At 39.5% G+C, this 19,834-nt stretch overlaps 2 protein-coding genes and 1 pseudogene across 4 annotated transcripts in view; 1 reads left to right on the forward strand and 2 right to left on the reverse strand.

Moving 5' to 3' along the window:
• The window catches only part of LOC112612817 (zinc finger protein 724-like), a 518,258-nt gene that overhangs the window by 488,745 nt on the left and 9,679 nt on the right, over window positions 1–19,834 (reverse strand). The window contains 2 exon segments of the mRNA XM_025367747.1: window positions 17,206–17,301; window positions 18,421–18,547. Of these exon segments, the coding sequence (XP_025223532.1) occupies window positions 17,206–17,301; window positions 18,421–18,547 (223 nt within the window).
• ZNF738 (zinc finger protein 738) overlaps window positions 1–19,834 on the forward strand; it is a 167,142-nt gene that overhangs the window by 86,671 nt on the left and 60,637 nt on the right. The window lies entirely within an intron of this gene.
• Window positions 11,782–14,522, reverse strand: LOC112612761 (annotated as a pseudogene).

A 19,834-nucleotide genomic window follows, 5' to 3' on the forward strand; every position in this document is an offset into this window, starting at 1 on the left:
GAGGATAATGCAAAGAGCCACATAGGAGAAAAAAGAAAAGTCTGTTACATTTACCCAACACACCTCTTTCTGCTGCCCAATCTAACATGGTGACTTTAGAAGTAAATTGTCAACTCCTGGTTTCTTTTTTAAAAGACTAAAAAAAATAGTGTCACATACATCTTTATTTCTGGCTCTCAGGGGCCTTTTCAGACACTGGTTTCTGTCTCCCATGACATAAAGTACTAAAATAAATGGTAGTATACTTTGGAATGACAGTTTGAGTCTGCTGAGACCAAAGTTAAGTGTTACAGCAGCAGAGACTGCAGTACCACATACAGGAAACAGGTTTAGCAAGTGATTACTGAGTATTTAGAAGAAACGCTAACATACTTCTTTAACTTAAAAAGCCCACAAAATTTTAGACAAGACACAATCTAAGAAAATGTTAGAGAGACTCCCAAAATCTCTAGCCAAGACAACTGGTTTCAGACTGTCCCAGGCCTAAGCTACATTACAAAGATTGTGACAGGGCCAGGCACGGTGGCTCACAGCTGTAATCCCAGCACTTTGGGAGGCCAAGAAGGGTGAATCACCTGAGGTCGGGAGTTCAAGACCAGCCTGACCAACAAGGAGAAACCCCGTCTCTACTAAAAATACAAAATTAGCTGGGCATGGTGGCACATGCCTGTAATCCCAGCAACTAGGGAGGCTGAGGCAGGAGAATCACTTGAACTTGGGAGGCAGAGGCTGTGGTAAGCTGATATCATGCCACTGCACTCCAGCCTGGGCAACAAGAGCAAAACTCCGTCTCAAAAAAAAAAAGATTGTGACAGGTAGCTTGTTTTTAATGTCTAAATCTCAAAGATTAATGTATACAAAATATTAGGGCAGGATGACCCCATCAAAAACATCACTAAACTTTCAGAAAGCAACCATAGGAATATAAAGATGTACAAATTTTTAAAATTTAAAATAAATTAAATACTACACAGTGAATGAAACAGGAACACAGACAACTACTGAAGTTTAGAAAACTCAGGATAACAATAAAAATATTAAAAATATCAAAAAACATAAATTAGGAAGATAAAAATGTCACAGTCAAGAAGAGAATCTTGGGAGCTGCAAAGACAAAGTAATATATCACTTATAAAAATGTCTTATGAGACAACCAGTAAATTTTCAAAAAAAACTGGAATACCTGACGAGAACTGGGTGATATAGTCAAAGTCCTGGGGGAAAAAAAAAAAAAACAGCTGTCAAGTGAAAATAATACAACTAAAAAGAACTGGTTGGGCAAAGTGGCTCATGCCTATAATCCCAGCACTTTGGAAGGCCGAGGCAGGCGGATCACCTGAGGTCAAGAGTTCGAGACCAGCCTAGCTAACATGGTGAAACTCCGTTTCTACTAAAAATACAAAAAATTAGCCAGGCGAGGTCACACGCGCCTGTAATCCCAGCTACTCAGGAGGCTGAGGCAGGAGAATCGGTTGGACCTAGGAGGCAGAGATTGTAGTGAGCCAAGATTATGCCACTGCACTCAAGCTTGGGCAACAAGAGTGAAACTCCTTTTCAAATAAATAAATAAATAAAAAAGAACTGTCCAACTGAATAAAAAGAAAGACCTTCTAAAAATAACTTAATCCTGAAAAAGTATATTGGCACTGCATATGCCCTACATACCAAAGATGCTGAAAGGAGTTCTTCCCACTGAAAATAACATTATGCGGGAAAACATATAATCATACAAAAAATATATAACTTTCTGGGAAAGATATTTACATACACAAAAATAGAATTCCTTAGCATTTTAATAATCATGCAGAAAACATTATTAATTATTCTATAAAAGTTTAAAGACAAAAGCATAGAAATGATTATAAACATCTGTTAATGTAACATAAAAATAAATAATTAGCGGCCAGGCACAGTGGCTCATGCCTGTAATCCCAGCACTTTGGGAGCCTGAGGAGGGTGGATCACCTGAGGTCAGGAGTTCAAGACCAGCCTGGCCAACATGGTGAAACCCCATCTCAACTGAATATATAAAAATTAGCTGGGCGTGGTGACAGACAATTGTAATCCCAGCTACTTGGGAGGCTGAGGCAGGAGAACTGCTTGAACCTGAAAAGTGAAGGTTGCAGTGAGCCAAGATTGCACCACTGCAATTCAGCCTAGGTGACAGAGCAAGATTGTCTCTCAAAAAAAATGAATAAATAACAATTAAAAAATATGTATGGATATAATTAGCAACATCAATAACAAAGTAGAAAGCAGATGTAATGAGAAAGAATTTTTTGTATGCAAACAAGGTCAATTTTTTTTGTTTTGTTTTCAGATGGAGTCTCACTCTGTTGCCCAGGCTGGCATGATCTCGGCTCACTGCAACCTACGTTTCCTGGATTCAAGCAATTGTGGTGCAAATAAGGTTAATTTTTTACTACATTAAAATTGTTTTTTTTTAAGTTTTTATGTAAATCCCAAGGTACTACAAAGAAAATATCTGTATAGATACACAAAAGAAAATAAGAAAGTAGTGAAAGCATATAATACAAAAACCAAAGGACACAAAAGACAGAAAGAGGGAAAATGAGGGACAAAGATACAAGAGTTAAAGAGAATTAATGGGGCCGGGTGCGGTGGCTCAAGCCTGTAATCCCAGCACTTTGGGAGGCCGAGACAGGCGGATCACGAGGTCAGGAGATCGAGACCATCCTGGCTAACACGGTGAAACCCCGTCTCTACTAAAAAATACAAAAAACTAGCCGGGCGAAGTGGCGGGCGCCTGTAGTCCCAGCTACTCCGGAGGCTGAGGCAGGAGAATGGCGTGAACCCGGGAGGCGGAGCTTGCAGTGAGCCGAGATCTGGCCACTGCACTCCAGCCTGGGTGACAGAGCGAGACTCCGTCTCAAAAAAAAAAAAAAAAAAAGAGAATTAATAAAATTACATTAGTTTTGCTTTCAGAAAATTATTTAAATATATATAAAATTAACTTTTCAATCTAGAGACATAATTTTCAACAAAATGATTTATTAAAATCTTTCAAATGCCAAGATTCATTTGCCTTTTTACAAGAGTCAGTTGAAATCTAATGATTAAAAAAAGACTGAAAGTAGCAAGATGAAAGTAGAAATTTTACGCAAATATTAACCAAATGAGAGAAGAGGTCAAAATAATATTACACAAGCTACATCTTAAGTCAAAAAGTGTCATATTTAACAAGATGTACTTTAAGTCAAAACTCTGAAAAGAGAAAAAAGGACACTGAACAATAGTAGATTCATTTACTGGGAACGAATGACTAGTTTGTGTGTGTGTGTGTGTGTGTGTACACATGCACATCTCACATTAGGGTTTCAAATATATAAAACAAACATTGACAGAATTGAAGAAACACACAGAGAGCAAGCAATATAATTATAGAATATAACAAGACCCCATTTTCTGAATAAAAATAAAACAAGATGGAATATTAGCAAGGGAATAGAAAACTTGAAATCAGTATGGAACAATTATTTCTAACAGAGGTATAGAGAGTCGAACATCAGGATATACACCCTTCCCGATAGCTCATACAACATTCTCCTTGAAAGGACCATCTGTTAGGCCAAAAAAAATTCTTAACACATTTTTTGAAACAGAAATCTTATGAATTACTTTCTGTGACCAAAATGGAATGAGATTATAATTTAAAGAACGCAAAAATTCACAAATACATAGAAATTAAACAACACATTTTGAGTGTGCTCTTGTTCAAAGGTTGAAATAATACTGTGTAGATTTCCATACTGCTCAAAGTAATCTAGAGATTGAATGTAATGTTTTTCAAATTTCTTATTGCATTTCTGAAGAAATAGAAACAGCAACCCCAAAAGTATATGGAATCTCAAGAGACTATACTCAACAATCTTCAAAAAAAGGAACAATGTTGGAGGCATTACAGTTTTTTACTTCAAAACACATGACAAAGCTACATAATAAAAACAATTTTGTATGAATATAAAGATAAGAAAGTAGATAAATAAAATAGAATCCAGCACATGAACTTTCACATATATGGTCATATAAAGAGTCATTTACATACCCATAATTATTGCAGCACTGTTACTCAAAGCCAATAGGTAAAAGCAATGCAAATTTCTGTTACAAAATCATTTAGTAAATATAATTTGAAATATAAAAACACTGGAATATCACTCAGTTTGCAAAAAGCAGAAAATATTATAACAACTATAAAGATAAATCTTAACGACATTATGCAAAATGAAACGAGCCAGTCACAAAAAGACAGAGATCGTATGATATGTAGAACAGTTACACTCTCTGAAACAGAACAAGAGTGGTGTTTGAAAAGTGAGATGAAATGAGAATAATTGGTAGTTGTTTCATGTATATTAAGATTCAGCTTTATGGTCAGGCGTGGTGGCTCACGCCTGTACTCCCAGCACTTTGGGGGGCCGAGGCAGGTGGATCATGAGGTCAGGAGTTCAAGGCCAGCCTGGCCAAGATAGTGAAACCCCATCTCTACTAAAAATACAAAAATTAGCCAGGCATGGTGGGGGGTGCCTGTAATCCCAGCTACCCGGGAGGTTAAGGCAGAGAATTGCTTGAACCTGGGAGGCGGAGGTTGCAGTGAGGTGAGATTGCACCACTGCACTCCAGCCTGGGTGACAGAGTGAGACTCTGTCTCATACACGCACACAAAAAAAACACAGATTTAGCTTTGCAAGATAAAAACATTTTAGCATATGTTGCATACCAATATAAATATAATTAATATGAAAAAACTAAATATTTAAAAAAATTTTAGGTGAGGTACAGTGGCTCATGCCTGTAATCCCAGCACTTGCAGAGGCTGAGGCAGATGGGTCACTTGAAATCAGGAGTTCGAGACCAGCCTGGCCAATATGGTGAAATCCCATCTCTATTAAAAATACAAAAAAAAAAAAAAAAAAAGCCGGGTGTGGTGGCAGGCCCCTGTAATCCAAGCTATTCGGGAGGCTGAGACCGGAGAATTGCTTGAACCCAGGAGGTGGAGGTGGCAGTGAGCCAAGATCAAGCCACTGCATTCTAGCCTGGGCAATGCAGCAAGACTCCATCTCAAAAATAAAAAACAAAAAAACAAAAATCAGCTAGGCATGGTAGCACCTGCCTGTAATCCCAGCTACCCAGGAAGCTGAGGCAGGAGAATCACTTGAACTCGGGAGGTGGAGATTGCGGTTAGTTAGCCGAGATCATGTCACTGCACTCCAGCCTGGGCAACAGAGTGAGACTTAGTCTCAAAGAAGAAAAGAAAAACCTAAGAACTTTCCAAATTTTGATGTAATAAAAAAAAATTTCTAACCAATAACACTTGATCCAAAATTATTTTACTTTAAAAACAAGATAAAAATAAAGACTCCGAGGCCGGGCGCGGTGGCTCAAGCCTGTAATCCCAGCACTTTGGGAGGCCGAGACGGGCGGATCACGAGGTCAGGAGATCGAGACCATCCTGGCTAACACGGTGAAACCCCGTCTCTACTAAAAAATACAAAAAACTAGCCGGGCGCGGTGGCGGGCGCCTGTAGTCCCAACTACTTGGGAGGCTGAGGCAGGAGAATGGCATGAACCCGGGAGGCGGAGCTTGCAGTGAGCTGAGATCCGGCCACTGCACTCCAGCCTGGGCGGCAGAGCGAGACTCCGTCTCAAAATAAATAAATAAATAAATAAATAAATAAATAAATAAATAAATAAAATAATAAAGACTCCAAAATAAAAGGTGTGGGTGTTCATCACTACTAGCACAGTCCTATGAAAAGTACTACATGGTGTCCATGCACAGTGGTTCAGGCCTATGAATCCTACAGTTTCAGCAGGCCAAGGCAGCCAGATCACTTGAGAATCGGAGTTCAAGATTAGCTTGAGCAACATAGTGAGACTCTACATAGAAGCAAAGAGAAATACTAAAATGAGCCCATTATTTTGAAAATTAAAATGATGCTCGCCAGCATCATAAAACCATGTATAAAATAAAGCTGTCTATTACATGTAAATATACAGACACATATAGAATTATTTACTATCATAATGATGGTACATAAAATCCTTAAACTACTTCTATAGAATATGAAATATAAAATATAAATCTGTTAGTAGATACATAGTATAAAATAACCTTTAATATCAATAACTACTGAAAAACATAAAGATATAGCTTTTGTATTAAATAGAAGTTGTTATGAGATTAAAATATATCATTTTAGTTTTGGCTGGGCGCTGTGGCTCACGTCTGTAATCCCAGTACTTTGAGAGGCTGAGGCAGGTGTATCACCTGAGGTCAGGAGTTCGAGACCAGCCTGCCCAACATGGCAAAACCCCATCTCTACTAAAAATACAAAAAATTAGCTGGGTGTGGTGGCAGGTACCTGTAAGTCCAGGTACTTGGGAGGCTGAGGCAGGAGAATTGCTTGAACCTGGGAGGCGGAGGTTGCAGTGAGCCAAGATCGTGCCATTGCACTCCAGCCTGGGTGACAGAGTGAGACTCTATCTCAAAAAAATAAAATAAAATAAAATATATTATTTTCATACTAAAATGTTTTATGTAATCTCCATTTCTCAAGACAATTACAAAGATAATATTTATGGAAAGTATAAATAAGGAAATGGAAAAATAACCAAAGCATGTCACTACACAGAATAAACAAAAATAAATCCAATAAAACAAGAAATGAGAAAAAAGCATATCTACAAGAAACGTATAACAATAACAGTAAAACTGATCATAGTAACTCTATTTTAAAGCAATCATTTTAAATACAAATTAATTAAACTACTTGATAGAAAGAAACATAATCCCAGGACGTTGTGAGGTCAAAGTGGGCTGATCACTTGATCCCAGGAGTTTGAGATCAGCCTGAGCAACATCTCAAAACCCTGTCTCTACAAAAAAAATACAACAAAACTTGCTGGGTGTGATGGCACATATTTGTAATACAGCTATTTGAGAGGCTGAAATGAGAGGATCATCAGAGTTTGATCATGCCACTGAAAACCAGCCTGATTGACACAGTGAATCCTATTTCAAAACTGAATGAATAAATAGGACAGGCACGGTGGCTCATCCCAGCATTTTGGGAGGCCAAGGTGGGTGGATCACTTGAGACCAGGAGTTTGACACTACCCTGGCCAACACGGTGAAACCCCATCTCTACTGAAAACAGAAAAAATTAGATGGGTATGGTGGCACATGCCTGTAATCCCAGCTACTTGGGAGACTGAGGCATGAGAATCACTTGAATCCGGGAGGTGGAGGTTGCAGTGAGCCACGATCACGCTACAGCACTCCAGCCTGGAGTGAGATTCTTTCTCAGAAAGAAAAAAAATAAAATAAATGAATAAATAAATAAAATTATAAAGAAGAAAAAGAAATAAAATGCCTGAGTAACTTTAGAAAAAAGCATACAATATGCTGCCTACAAAAGACTGGTTTTAGCATTGCATTGAATAGGCTGAAAGTAACATAATAGAAAAAATTTATTTTTCATGCAAATAGTAACCACAATTGGGTGAGGCAGTTATAATTATATTAGACATAATATGCTTTTAGTCAAGTACTAGCATGAGAACAAAACTGATATTATATAATGATAAAATAGGTCAATTTACCAGGAGTCTATAACTATTATATCCCTCTATACATATGTATGTATGTATAAAACATTAGAGCTACAAAATGTATGAAGCGAATAGTGACAAAAGTGAAGAAATACATAGCAACATAATAACTGTAAATACCAACACCCCATTTGCAATAACAAATAAGAAAACAAAAAACTCAGACAACATTGTAGACTGTATTAATTATCTTACATATAGAGGAATACCTGAGAGTAGGTAATTTATAAAGAAAAAAGGTTTATTTGGCTCACAGTTCAGCAGACTGTACAGGAAGTATGTGCCAGCATCTGCTTTTGGTGAGTAAGCATCCTAGTAAGCTTATCATCATGGTGGAAGGTCAAGTATAACTGGACACATCACACAGTAAGAGAGAGAGTAAGTGTGAGGTGAAGAAGCCAGGTTTTTTTTTTAACCAACCAGTTCTCATTTGAATCAATAGAGTGTAGCCTTTTTGATTATCAAAAGGATGGCACCAAGCCATTTATGAGGAATTTGCTCCCCTATAACCCAAACACATTCCATCAGGTCCCACATCAAACAGGAGGATTATATTGAAGGATGAGGTTTAGAGAAAGTGGACATCCTCTAACCTTAGGCCAATCATATCATATCACCAACTAGGCTTAACAGACATGTACAAAACTTTCCAGGCAAAAGCAAGAGAATACATGCAATATTCTTACGTGCTCCTGGTGTGTTCTGTTACGACACATATCAAGTCTTATTAAATTTATGAATACTGGCTGAGTGCAGAGGCTCATACCTATAATCTCAACACTTTGGGAGAATCACATGAGGCAAAAAGTTTGGGACCAGCTTATGCAACATAGTGAGACCGTGTCACTACTAATAAATCAAAAAATTAACCAGGGGTAGTAGTATATGTTTGTAGTCCCAGCTCAAAAATTTGAGGTAAAAGGATCACTTGAGCCCAGCAGGCTGAGGTTGCAGTAAGCCAAAATCATGTCACTGCACTACAGCCTGGGCAACAGAGTAAGATGCTGCCTCAAAATAACAACAAATACATTTAAGAAGACCAAAATTATACACTACGCTTTCTGACCAAAACTGAAAGAAAGTAGGAATTAAAAATTAAAGTAAAACTGGCAAATCCAAAAATGTATGAAATTAAAACACACTCTTCAATATATTCTTTTTTTTTTTTTTTTTTTGAGATGGAGTCTCACTCCCACCAGGCTGGAGTGCAATAACGTGATCTCAGCTCTCTGCAACCTCTGCCTCCAGGGTTCAAGCGATTCTCCTGCCTCAGCCTCCTGAGTAGTGGGGAATACAGGTGTGTGCCACCATGCCCAGCTAATTTTTGTATTTTTAGTAGAAACGGGGTTCCACCAGGGTGGCCGGGATGGTCTTGATCTCTTGACCTTGTACAGATTCGCTCACCTCAGCCTCCCGAAGTGCTGGAATTGCAGGCGTGAGCCACTGCACCCAGTCACTCTTCAACGTATTCTTGCTCCAGGGTCAAAAAATTTAATTTTTTAAAGACATTACTATGACCTACAGTGGTGAATGAATTTAATATAATCTCTATAACAACCCTAATCACACAGTTTTTTACAGAAATATAGTTTGAATTTTTTTTTTTTTAGATGGGAGTCTCACTCTATTACCAGGCTAGAGTGCAGTGGCTGCAGTGGCATGATCTCAGCTCACTGCAACCTCTGCTTCCCGGATTCAAGTGATTCTCCTGCCTCAACCTCCTGAGTAGCTGGGATTACAGGTGCCTGCCACCAGGCCCAGCTAATTTTTGTATTTTTTTTAGTAGAGACAGGGTTTCACCATGTTCATCAGGATGGTCTCGAACTCCTGACCTCGTGATCTGCCCGCCTTGGCCTCCCAAAGTGCTGGGATTACAAGCGTAAGCCACCGCGCCTAGCCTAAAAATTTTTAATTTGATTATAAACTATAGATAAACACCCTTGAAAAAGAACAAAGAGGCATTATACTTTCTGATATCAAAACATATTAAAAGCTACAAAAACAAAACAATGTGGTACTGACACAAAAATAAACAGATGAAAGAACAGAGAGCCCAGAAATGAACTCTCCCGTATAAGATTAAATAATCTTCCACAAAGTTGCCATGAACATACAACAGAGCAAAGATATTCTCTTCAAAAAATAATGTCAAAAACTGGATATCGACACTGAAGAAATAAAGTTGGATCATTTCCTTGAACCAAATACAAAAAAAATGATTTAACTAAACACTTAGACATGAAAAGATAACTAACATCTCTTAGAAAAAATATAGGAAAAAGGCATGTCATTGGTCTTGGCACTATTTTTTTAGATACGACACTAAATGCATGAGCAACTGCAACAACTATAACCATTAAGATTTCACTGCACTATACTTCAAAATTTCGGCACATCAAAACAAAAATTCAATAGACAATGCCTCCTAGAAAATGGGTGAAAATATTTGCAAATCACAAGAGACGAGTGATGAGTTAATATTCAAAATATATAAACAACTCTTAAAACTGAACAATAAAGCTGAATAACTTGATTTATTAATGAAAAAATTGAACTGAATTTTCATTAAAAAAATTACCCAAATGGGAAAAAGTATTTGAAAAGAAAAACAAAATTAATAATTTGTAGAGAAACACATAAAAATGAAAAATAAAATCACCTCACACCCACTACAATGGCCACTGTAAATTTATGAAAAACACCAAATCTGTTGATAATGCAATGAAAATAAAACCCCTGTTGATTGTTGGTATAAAACAAAGATGCAGCCATTGTTTTAAAATGTTGTAAATGTCGGCCAGGCATGGAGGCTCAGACCTGTAATCCCAGCACTTTGGGAGGCCAAGGCAGGCAGATCTCAAGGTTGAGAGTTCGAGACCAGCCTGACCAACAGGTGAAACCCCATCTCTACTAAAAATACAAAAATTAGCCGGGCGTGATGGTGTACACCTGTAATCCCAGCTACTTGGGAGGCTGAGGCAGGAGAATCACTTGAACCCGGGAGGCAGAGCTTGCAGTGAGCTGAGATCGCACCATTGCACTCCAGCTTGGGCGACAGAGCAAGACTCTGTCTCAAAAAAAAAAAAAAAAAAAACAGTTATAAATGTTTCTCAAGTAATTAAAAATGGAATTATCGGCAAATATAGCAATTTTATTTATGAATCTATATTCAAAATATGCAACACAGGACCTGTAAGACATTTGAACATTTATGTTTATTGTATCAGTATTCACAAAAGCCAAAACGCTGAAGAAACCCAGATGTTCCTTAATTTATAAATACTTCAAAAAATGTAACATATACATACAATGGAATATTATTCAGTCTTTTTTTAATGTTTGCCTCACACTAATATTTATTTCACTCAAACTGGAGCAATAATCTTCCATACGTAAGTATCTTCCCTGCCCAGTAATTCAAAGAAAAAAAAATCCAAAATGATTAGCAAAGAAAAATATAAGAATTAACAGATCCTTTAAATTTATTTTAAATATTTTTAAGATTTAAAGTGTTTAAAGTTTGTAATTCCTAGTAGGAAAACATTATCTGAATGAATACCCTAAAGGCAAACCAACTATAAAATGCTTCAGCTGCATATGGGGGAGAGGGGTAGGGATTATCTTCAAAGCACCCCAGCTCTATTGATGAGACGGTCAGAGGTACATTGGTTTGTATTACTGCGACATCCATAAGGTGATCTATGTTGCTTTTCCTTCAGCAAGGGCTTTATTTACCAGAAGGGCACCGTCATGCGTGTCCATGTGAGACCACCAAACAGGCTTTGTGTGAGCAATAAAGCTTTTTAATCACCTGGGTGCAGGTGGGCTGAGTCCGAAAAGAGTCAGTGAAGGGAGATAAGGGTGGGCCGTTTTATAGGATTTGGGTAGGTAAAAGAAAATTACAGTCAAAGGGGGGTTGTTCTGTGGCGGGCAGGAGTGGGGGTCACAAGGTGCTCAGTGGGGGAGCTTTTTGAGCCAGGATGAGCCAGGAAAAGGACTTTCACAAGGTAATGTCATCATTGAAGGCAAGGACTGGCCATTTTCACTTCTTTTGTGATTCTCCAGTTACTTCAGGCCATCTGGACATATACGTGCAAGTCACAGGGGATGCAATGGCTTGGCTTGGGCTCAGAGGCCTGACAGGCATTACGCTTGACCTCCAAATATGGCTGACAATTTACTGATAAGATTCATAACCTTTGTGTTGCTCTGGTGTTTTGACATATTTGCTGGGTTCTGAGCCACATCCTGGAAGGCCACCATAACTTCTGGATCCTGCATGGCTGCAAGAACCTCTGGATCACTAAGAATTTCATTCCGGCCATTCCAGGCATGCCTCCTCCCATTCCAGGCATTCCTCCGGGAAAACTACCAGGCATTCCCCGGGGAAAGCCACCTGGAAAAGAGCCATACTGAGCTCTTGACTGTCATCTGGCTTCTTCCTCCCTCTGGGATCTCTCATGCTCTTCTCGAGCCTTCTTAACTTGTTCTATTCATTCTTTGATCTCTCACTCTTCACGTTTTTGCTCATATTTTCTCTGATGTTCTGCAATTTTCTGTGCCCTAGGTTGAACTTCTTTCAGCATTGCACTAGCATCTTCATCATAATTCAATTCACAGGCAAGGGCAAGATCACGAGCTGTTTCTTCCCAGTGGCCTAGAAGATGAGTGTGCTTTCCCTCGCCACTTGTAAGGCTGAGTTGAATCAGGATTTATTTCAATGGCTCTGTCAGTTTCGGATGACAGCATTTGGCTTCTGTAATTTGATGAAGACGCTGGCCCTCTTGGCATGCAAAATGGCCAAGCGAGGATATTCAGCTTGATGGCACCTCTGAATAAGTCAATGGCTTTCTGGAGCTCACCACCATTTAGGGCTTCAATAGCAGCCACTTTCTTATCATTTGCCTGATCCATCATCTCCTCTGTTATCTCTGCATTTTCATCTCCCATTTCTTGAGGGGCATCAGTGTCTGGTTCAATCACACCTTCTTTATCAATTTCTAGATCACTTTCCTCACTTGATGGTTTGTCTGCCTTTAAGTCTTCCTCCACCTTCTTACTATCAGATTCTTCTTCCTTGGTATTTTCTTCTGATTTAGCTTTCTGAGTAGCAGGTGGTACTTTACCCCCCATGCTCTCTATCCACTCCTTCAGGAAGTGCATTTCCTCGGTGTGCAGAACGCTCGGATCCTGTTTACACGTTTTCACAAAGGCCTGAAGCTTGTTCGCTTTGTGGGGGTCCGTGGTAGGGAGGTGGTGGGCGAAGCTGGGGGACTGCGGTCCAGTTCCAGGTCCAGGCGCTGGCTCAGTGTGATCGTGCAGAAGGGGCTATTCAGTCTTAAAAGACTTCTTACAAAATCTTGTCACTTTTTTGTTTTGTTTTTTGACGCCGAGCCTCGCTCTGTTGCCCAGCCTGGAGTGCAGTGGTGCAATCTCGGCTCACTGTAACCTCTACCTCCCAGGTTCTAAGGGATTCTCCTGCCTCATCCTCCTGAGTAGCTGGGATTACAGCACGTGCCACAACACCCAGCTAATTTTTGTATTTTTAGTAGAGGCAGGGTTTCACCATGTTGGCCAGGCTGGTCTCCAACTCCTAACCTCAGGTGATCCGCCTGCCTTGGCCTCCCAAAGTGCTGGGATTATAGGCGGGAGCCACGGTGCCCAGCCAATCTGTTCATATTTTAAGACAAACTTTGAGAGTATTACGTTACCTGAAATAAGCCAGATGCAAAATGATGGATACCGTATAATTCCACTTACATGAGATGCCTTACGTAGTTACACTCATAAAAACAGAAAGTGGAAGGGTATTTGTCAAGGGGTGGAGAGAGGGTAAAATAAGTTATTGTTACTTAATGTGTATTTGAGTTTTAGTTTAACAAGATGCAAAATTTCTAGAAGTCTTTTGCATAGCAATGTGAATATACTTAACACGCCTGAAATGTATAGCTTCTTTTTGAGACAGGATCTCACTCTGTCACCCAAGCTGGAGGACAGTGGCACAATTATGGCTCACTTAGCCTCAAACTCTCAGGCTCAAATAATCCTACCCCTTTAATTTCCCAAGTAGCTGAGACCACAGGTGTCAGCCATTCCTGACATAAATGCCTTTATGAGCGAGCCACGCATTATGGCTCACACCTGTAATGAGAGTTACATGGTACATCACGGTTGAAAAATCGTTTCAGGCTAGGATTTCAAGACCAGCCTGGGTTATGTAGAAAGCCCCGATCTCCAAAATAAGTGCCTTTAAGAGAGCTTTGAGATCCAGGGAGGGGGAAGTGAAACTCTGCTAAAGCCCCAAATTAAGGAGTGTTCTTTTCAGAAGCCAGGCCCTCATTCAGGTGGCAAACTACAGGACCCCTGTTCTTGGCTACAGGTAAGAAAACAGCCCACTCAACTTGGTTCCACTGAGAATTCATATATATATGAATTTATATATATATATATATATATATATATATATATATAAACGATTTTTTTTTTTTTTTTTTTTTTTTTTTTGAGACAAAATCTCACTGTGGTGTGGGTCGCCCAGGCTGGAGTACAGTGGCATGACCTCAGCTCACTGAAACTTCCACCTCCTGGGTTCAATATTCTCCTGTCTCAGCCTCCCGAGTAGCTGGGACTACAGGCATGCACCACCATGCCCAGCTAATTTTTGTATTTTTGTAGAGACAGGTTTTGCCATGTTGGCCAGGCTGGTCTTGAACTCCTGATCTCAGGTGATCTGCCCACTTGGCCTCCCAAAGTTCTGGGATTACAGGCGTGAGCCACCACACCCAGCCCCCACTGAGAATTCTGAACTTCCTCTGTAATCATCCCAAACTCCTCCCAGGCACAGTATGGGAGAGGTCCTGTCCTTTCAGAGGCCTGGAGTAAGACATCGATTTATAGCCATACAGGCAGGCCTGCAGCAGACCTTGGCCTTCACTGTGGTCCCTGAAACAGTTCAATGACTCAGTTCCAGCTCCATGGGCCACAGTTCATGGCCAGTTCTGCCTACGGAGAAATATAAACAATGACCTGTAGAAATCCTCTTTGGTACTCAGTGAAAGCCATACTCACCCACATTTTGATATAAGGCCCAACCATATGCAGACCTGAATGTAGAAACATGCCCTAGTGTCTGCCCTACAGAGCAAAATTCTGAAGGATATTCAGTCTGTTTAAAAACAAAATGGGAAGCTGGGTGCAACGGCTCATGCCTGTAATCCCAGCACTTTGAGAGGACAAGGTGGACAGATCACCTGAGCTCAGGAGTTCAAGCCTGATCAACATGGTGAAACCCTGTCTCTACTAAAAATACAAAATACAAAATTAGCCAGGCCTGATGACACATGCATGTAATCCCAGCTACTCGGAAGGCTGAGGCAGGAGAATCGCTTGAACCCGGGAAGCAGTGGTTTCAGTTAGCTGAGATCACGCCACTGCACTCCAGTCAGGGCAACAAGAGCAAAACTCCATCTCAAAAGAAAAATAAAATAAAACAAGATAAAATAAAATAGGAATTACAACTATCCAAGCCCCTTGTAACCAGCCAACTAAAGGTGGACCCTAGTACAGAAACTGCAGGCTTGAGACCAAGCTACTACCCCTCTCCACAAACCCAGGGGGCATCCCAGAACCCTGGCGCCCAAAAAAGAAGATCTTGGCTGGGCAAAGTGGCTCATGCCTATAATCCTAGCACTTTGGGAAGCTGAGGAGGGTGGATCACAGGGTCAGGAGTTCGAGACCAGCCTGACCAACATGGTGAAACCCCATCTCTACTAAAAATTAGCTGGGCATGGTGGCATGCGCCTGTAATCCCAGCTACTCGGGAGGCTGAGGCACCAGAATCGCTTGAACCCGGGAGGCGGAGGTTGCAGTAAGCCGAGATCACACGACTGCACTACAGCCTGGGTGACAAAGCGAGACTTAGTCTTGGAAAAAAAAAAAAAAAAAACTTTACCTTCTGAAATCAGTTTATAAAAACTTGAAGAGGTATTTGCATTTTCAAATTTACAGACACCAGTGCCAAACTATATTGTGCCCACTTGTTAATGCTTCTCTTTTAACATAACACTGAAAGTATGTGGCAGAAGAATTAGTCAAAAAATAAAAAACCCATTGAAATTGAAGACAACTAAGTAAAATGTTTCTGTTTGTAGATCATAAAATCTTATATATAAAAATACATAAACAGTACATTAAAACCTATCTAAATTAATAAATACACTCAGTAAATTACCAAATATAAAATCAACATACAAGTTATGGTTTCATAAATCGAAATTGTCTAAAACAAAGAAAACAATATGATTTACAATAGCATTAAAATAGTGTATTTCTGAGAACAAATTGACCCAAGAAAGTGAAAAAAAATCTTTACAATTAAAGATATAAGATTTCAATGAAGAAATTAGAAAAGATTCAAGTAAGCTTTAAAATATTTAATATCTACGGATTGAAAGAATAAATATTGTTAAAGTACCATATTATCCAAAGTGATCTATAGATTCAAGAAACTCCCTACCAAAATTCCAGTGGCATTTTTTTCACAGTAATTGAAAATACAATCCCTAAATTTACATGAAACTAAAATAAACCCTTTTTTTTTTTTTTTGAGATGAAGTTTCACTCTTATTGCTAAGGCTGGAGTACAGTGGCACAATCTCAGCTTGCAGCAACCTCTGCCTCCCCGGTTCAAGCGATTCTCCTCCCTCAGCCTCCGGAGTGGCTGGGATTACAGGCATGCACCACCACGCCTGGCTAATTTTTTGTATTCTTAGTAGAGATGAGGCTTCACCATGTTGGTCAGGCTGGTCTTGAACTCCTGACCTCAGGTGATCCACCCACCTCGGCCTCCCAAAGTGCTGGGTTACAGGCGTGAGCCACCATGCCCAGGCCAATAAATCTTTTTAAGAGACAGGGTCTCCTTATGTTGCCCAGGTTGGTATCCAACTCCTGGGCTCAAGGGATCCTTCTGCCTCAGCCTCCCAAAGTGATAGGATTATAGCTGTGAGCCACTGCACCCAGCCAAAACTACGAGAAACTTTGAATAGTCAAAGCAATCATGAGGAATAAAAACAAAGCAGAACATCACACTTCTTAATTTCAAACTGTATTTCAAGCCTGTAGTAATACAAACAGGATGAAATGTGCGGAAAAATAAACAAAAAAAAAAAAAATGGAACAGAAACCACAACTCTTACACATTTCAGACACGATGCAAAAAGAGAACTTACAAAATAGTGTGACACAGAGTTTCTCAAAATTATGCAGATATTTCTGAGTCTCCAAAAACAATGGAAAAAAAAAAGTCAGATTGTGCAATCTCTTATATGCCATGAAGAGGACTTTAGCTCACTGTAAACTTGAAGGAAGATCACTGAAGGGAAAGTAGAATTTTTAAAGAATCAGCATAAGACAGAAGATGCCCCTATGTTGAAGTAAAAAAAAAAAAAAAAAAGCTGCGTAGAAACTATTTCCTTTGGAACACAGATTTCCAAGTCACATTTTATGGACTGGCTTTCTTTTTCACCTTTGGACCTCTCATCTGTGTCGTCTGTTATAATCGCTCTCACCTACCTGGGGGTTTGGCTACCATCTCGTGTCTCTTCATATTCCAGGGCTCTTTTCCTTGCTCCAGACAGGTGATCAGGTCTAAATTAGACACAGCAATACCTGTTTTATTAAAAATAAATAACATGAATCTTGCTTATATTCTCCAATTACCAACCTAGTAATTTTCTCAGTAAAGAGAATGCAGGCCATGCACAGTGGCTCATGCCGGTAATGCCAGCACTCCAAGAGGCCGAGGTAGGGAGATCACCTGAGGTCAGGAGTTCGAGACCAGACTGGTCAACAATGTCAAAACCCTGTCTCTACTGAAAATACAGAAATTAGCTGGATGTGGTGGTGCACGCCTGTAGTCCTAGCTGCTCGGGAGGCTGAGACAGGAGAATCACTAGAACCCAGGAGGCAAAGGTTGCAGTGAGCTGAGATTGCACCACTGCATCCAGCCTGAGTGACAGAGCAAGACTCCATCTCAGAAAAAAATATTTTAAAGAGAATGTGATAGAATATTCTAGTAAATTAATCACAAAATACTAACTTATAACAAAATTTCTAAATGTTAAAATATTTTCAATTTGTATGTTCTTAATTTTACTACTCAGTGCTACTGAATCAAAAATTGGTGGTGGCAATTAGATTTTAAGGTGTGGGCAACAGTATTTTATGCCACTAAATTTCTGGAATTACCACTAATCTAGAGTGAAGGATACAGATCAGCTCAGAAAGGTGGAAAGTTCAGGTCAGGTTGAAACATCTACACAGATAAATCCTACATTTAAAAACAGGTATCTGAAACTCATTTATGTAAAGCATAAATTGCCAAAAAAATGCAGCAAAAAACAGAAATGAAACCTTTAGAGTATATCAGGAATTGTGTATTAAAGTTATCCTCACCCGCAGGGCGCAGTGGCTCACACCTGTAATCCCAGCACTTTAGGAGGCTGAGGCAGGCGGACCCTGAGGTAAGGAGTTCGAGACCAGCCTGACCAACATAGTAAAACCCCGTCTCTACTAAAAATACAAAAATTAACCGGACATGGTGGCCCACGCCTATAATCCCAGCTACTCAGGAGGCTGAGGCAGGAGAATCACTTGAACCCTAGAGGCAAAGGTTGCGGTGAGCCGAGATCGTGCCACTGCTCTCCAGCCTGGGCAACAGAATGAAATTCTGTCTCAAAAACATAATAATCATAATAATAATAATTTAAAAAAAAAACTTATCCTCACCCAGGAATACCAGGTTTCTGTAGTTCTCTAACATGACATTCCTATATAAATTCTGCTGTGCTGTGTCTAGGCACTGCCACTCCTCCAGAGAGAATTCTACAGCCACATCCATAAATGTCAATAGTCCCTGAAAAACACATACACACACACATATTTACCAAGTGGTTATGGACAGAATTTTTAACTTGACTCAAGGTGAAATGAGAGAGTAAATAGAACTGGTTCTGACTTATAGGAATGACTGAAATTATCCAACAAAATAATTTTCAACCCAGAAATATTCTCTAACTCTGAGAAGAGACTAGAATAAGATCCACAGCATCGGGGTATATATGTTACTTTTCTGAATCATAAAGTATAAACTTAAGGGCATGGACACAAACATGTACATTTTTTATAGCTATATATACAGGCAAGACTCCAGGGCTGGGTGAGATCTAAACAAGGTCCTCAAAAAGGGTGAATCTGAACAGAACTGGGGAAAGGAGAGACCCTCTGTAGAATTCTGTTCTCTATGCCACTGGGGTATTTCAAGTTCTGTTTTTCCTAAGCTTACCTAAGAGAAACTTAAATCCCAGTGTTTGTGTAATTTTAATCTTTTCTAGCCACTGCCCTGTCAATTTTATAACATATACTAATAAGCAATTTAAACAAATATCTTAAAGTTTTCCAGGGTAATATTATTAGAAGATAAATGTGTATTCTTATCAAGGTAAAAGAAATCAAAAAATAATAATGCTTCTGTCCATAAATATCCCTTCAGGTGATGACATCAGAAGCCACAACAATATAAAGAAAGTGGCCCAAATGAAGCTCACGATTTTTTCACACATCTATTTGCTGTACCAACCAAATGATACTTAATACAACCATTTTTTCAGTTGCTAGTCTGGACTAAGAGTTCCTGGATTATAGAAACCATGACTGCTTCATCTATTTTTCTAATGGCCATATAAAATTACAGCAATCAGTTTATCTGCTTGAGTCTCCAGATCTCCTCCTTGTTTTTACCCAAGTACCAGAAAACTGGAGAAACTCTCATCTGGGTACCAATGAAAAACATCCCTTGTATAAGGGAAGGAACAAACACAGGATGACTCATTTCTCTTACAATGAGACAAAAGCAGAATTCACCACTCTTGTCAGCCTGATACAATTCTGCTCTGGACATCCTCGAATGTCTCAAAAAAATGCCTACAACATTGTGAGAGGGATCCCAGTGACCCTGGGCTGAGGGTCCAATAATAAGCCAGGCTACAGAGAATCATACTAATTCTAAATAGAAAATGGAACTGCCCTGATTGAGCTCCAGAATTACTTGTTCTGATTAACTAGCTTTTGGGTAGGAGGAAGGACAAGAATATTGTACATAACATTTTACAGGCAGGTATAGTTGTGGTCGTGGCTCTGGATA

The sequence above is a fragment of the Theropithecus gelada genome, chromosome 19 (assembly GCF_003255815.1).
Source record: "Theropithecus gelada isolate Dixy chromosome 19, Tgel_1.0, whole genome shotgun sequence".
NCBI lineage: Eukaryota > Metazoa > Chordata > Mammalia > Primates > Cercopithecidae > Theropithecus > Theropithecus gelada.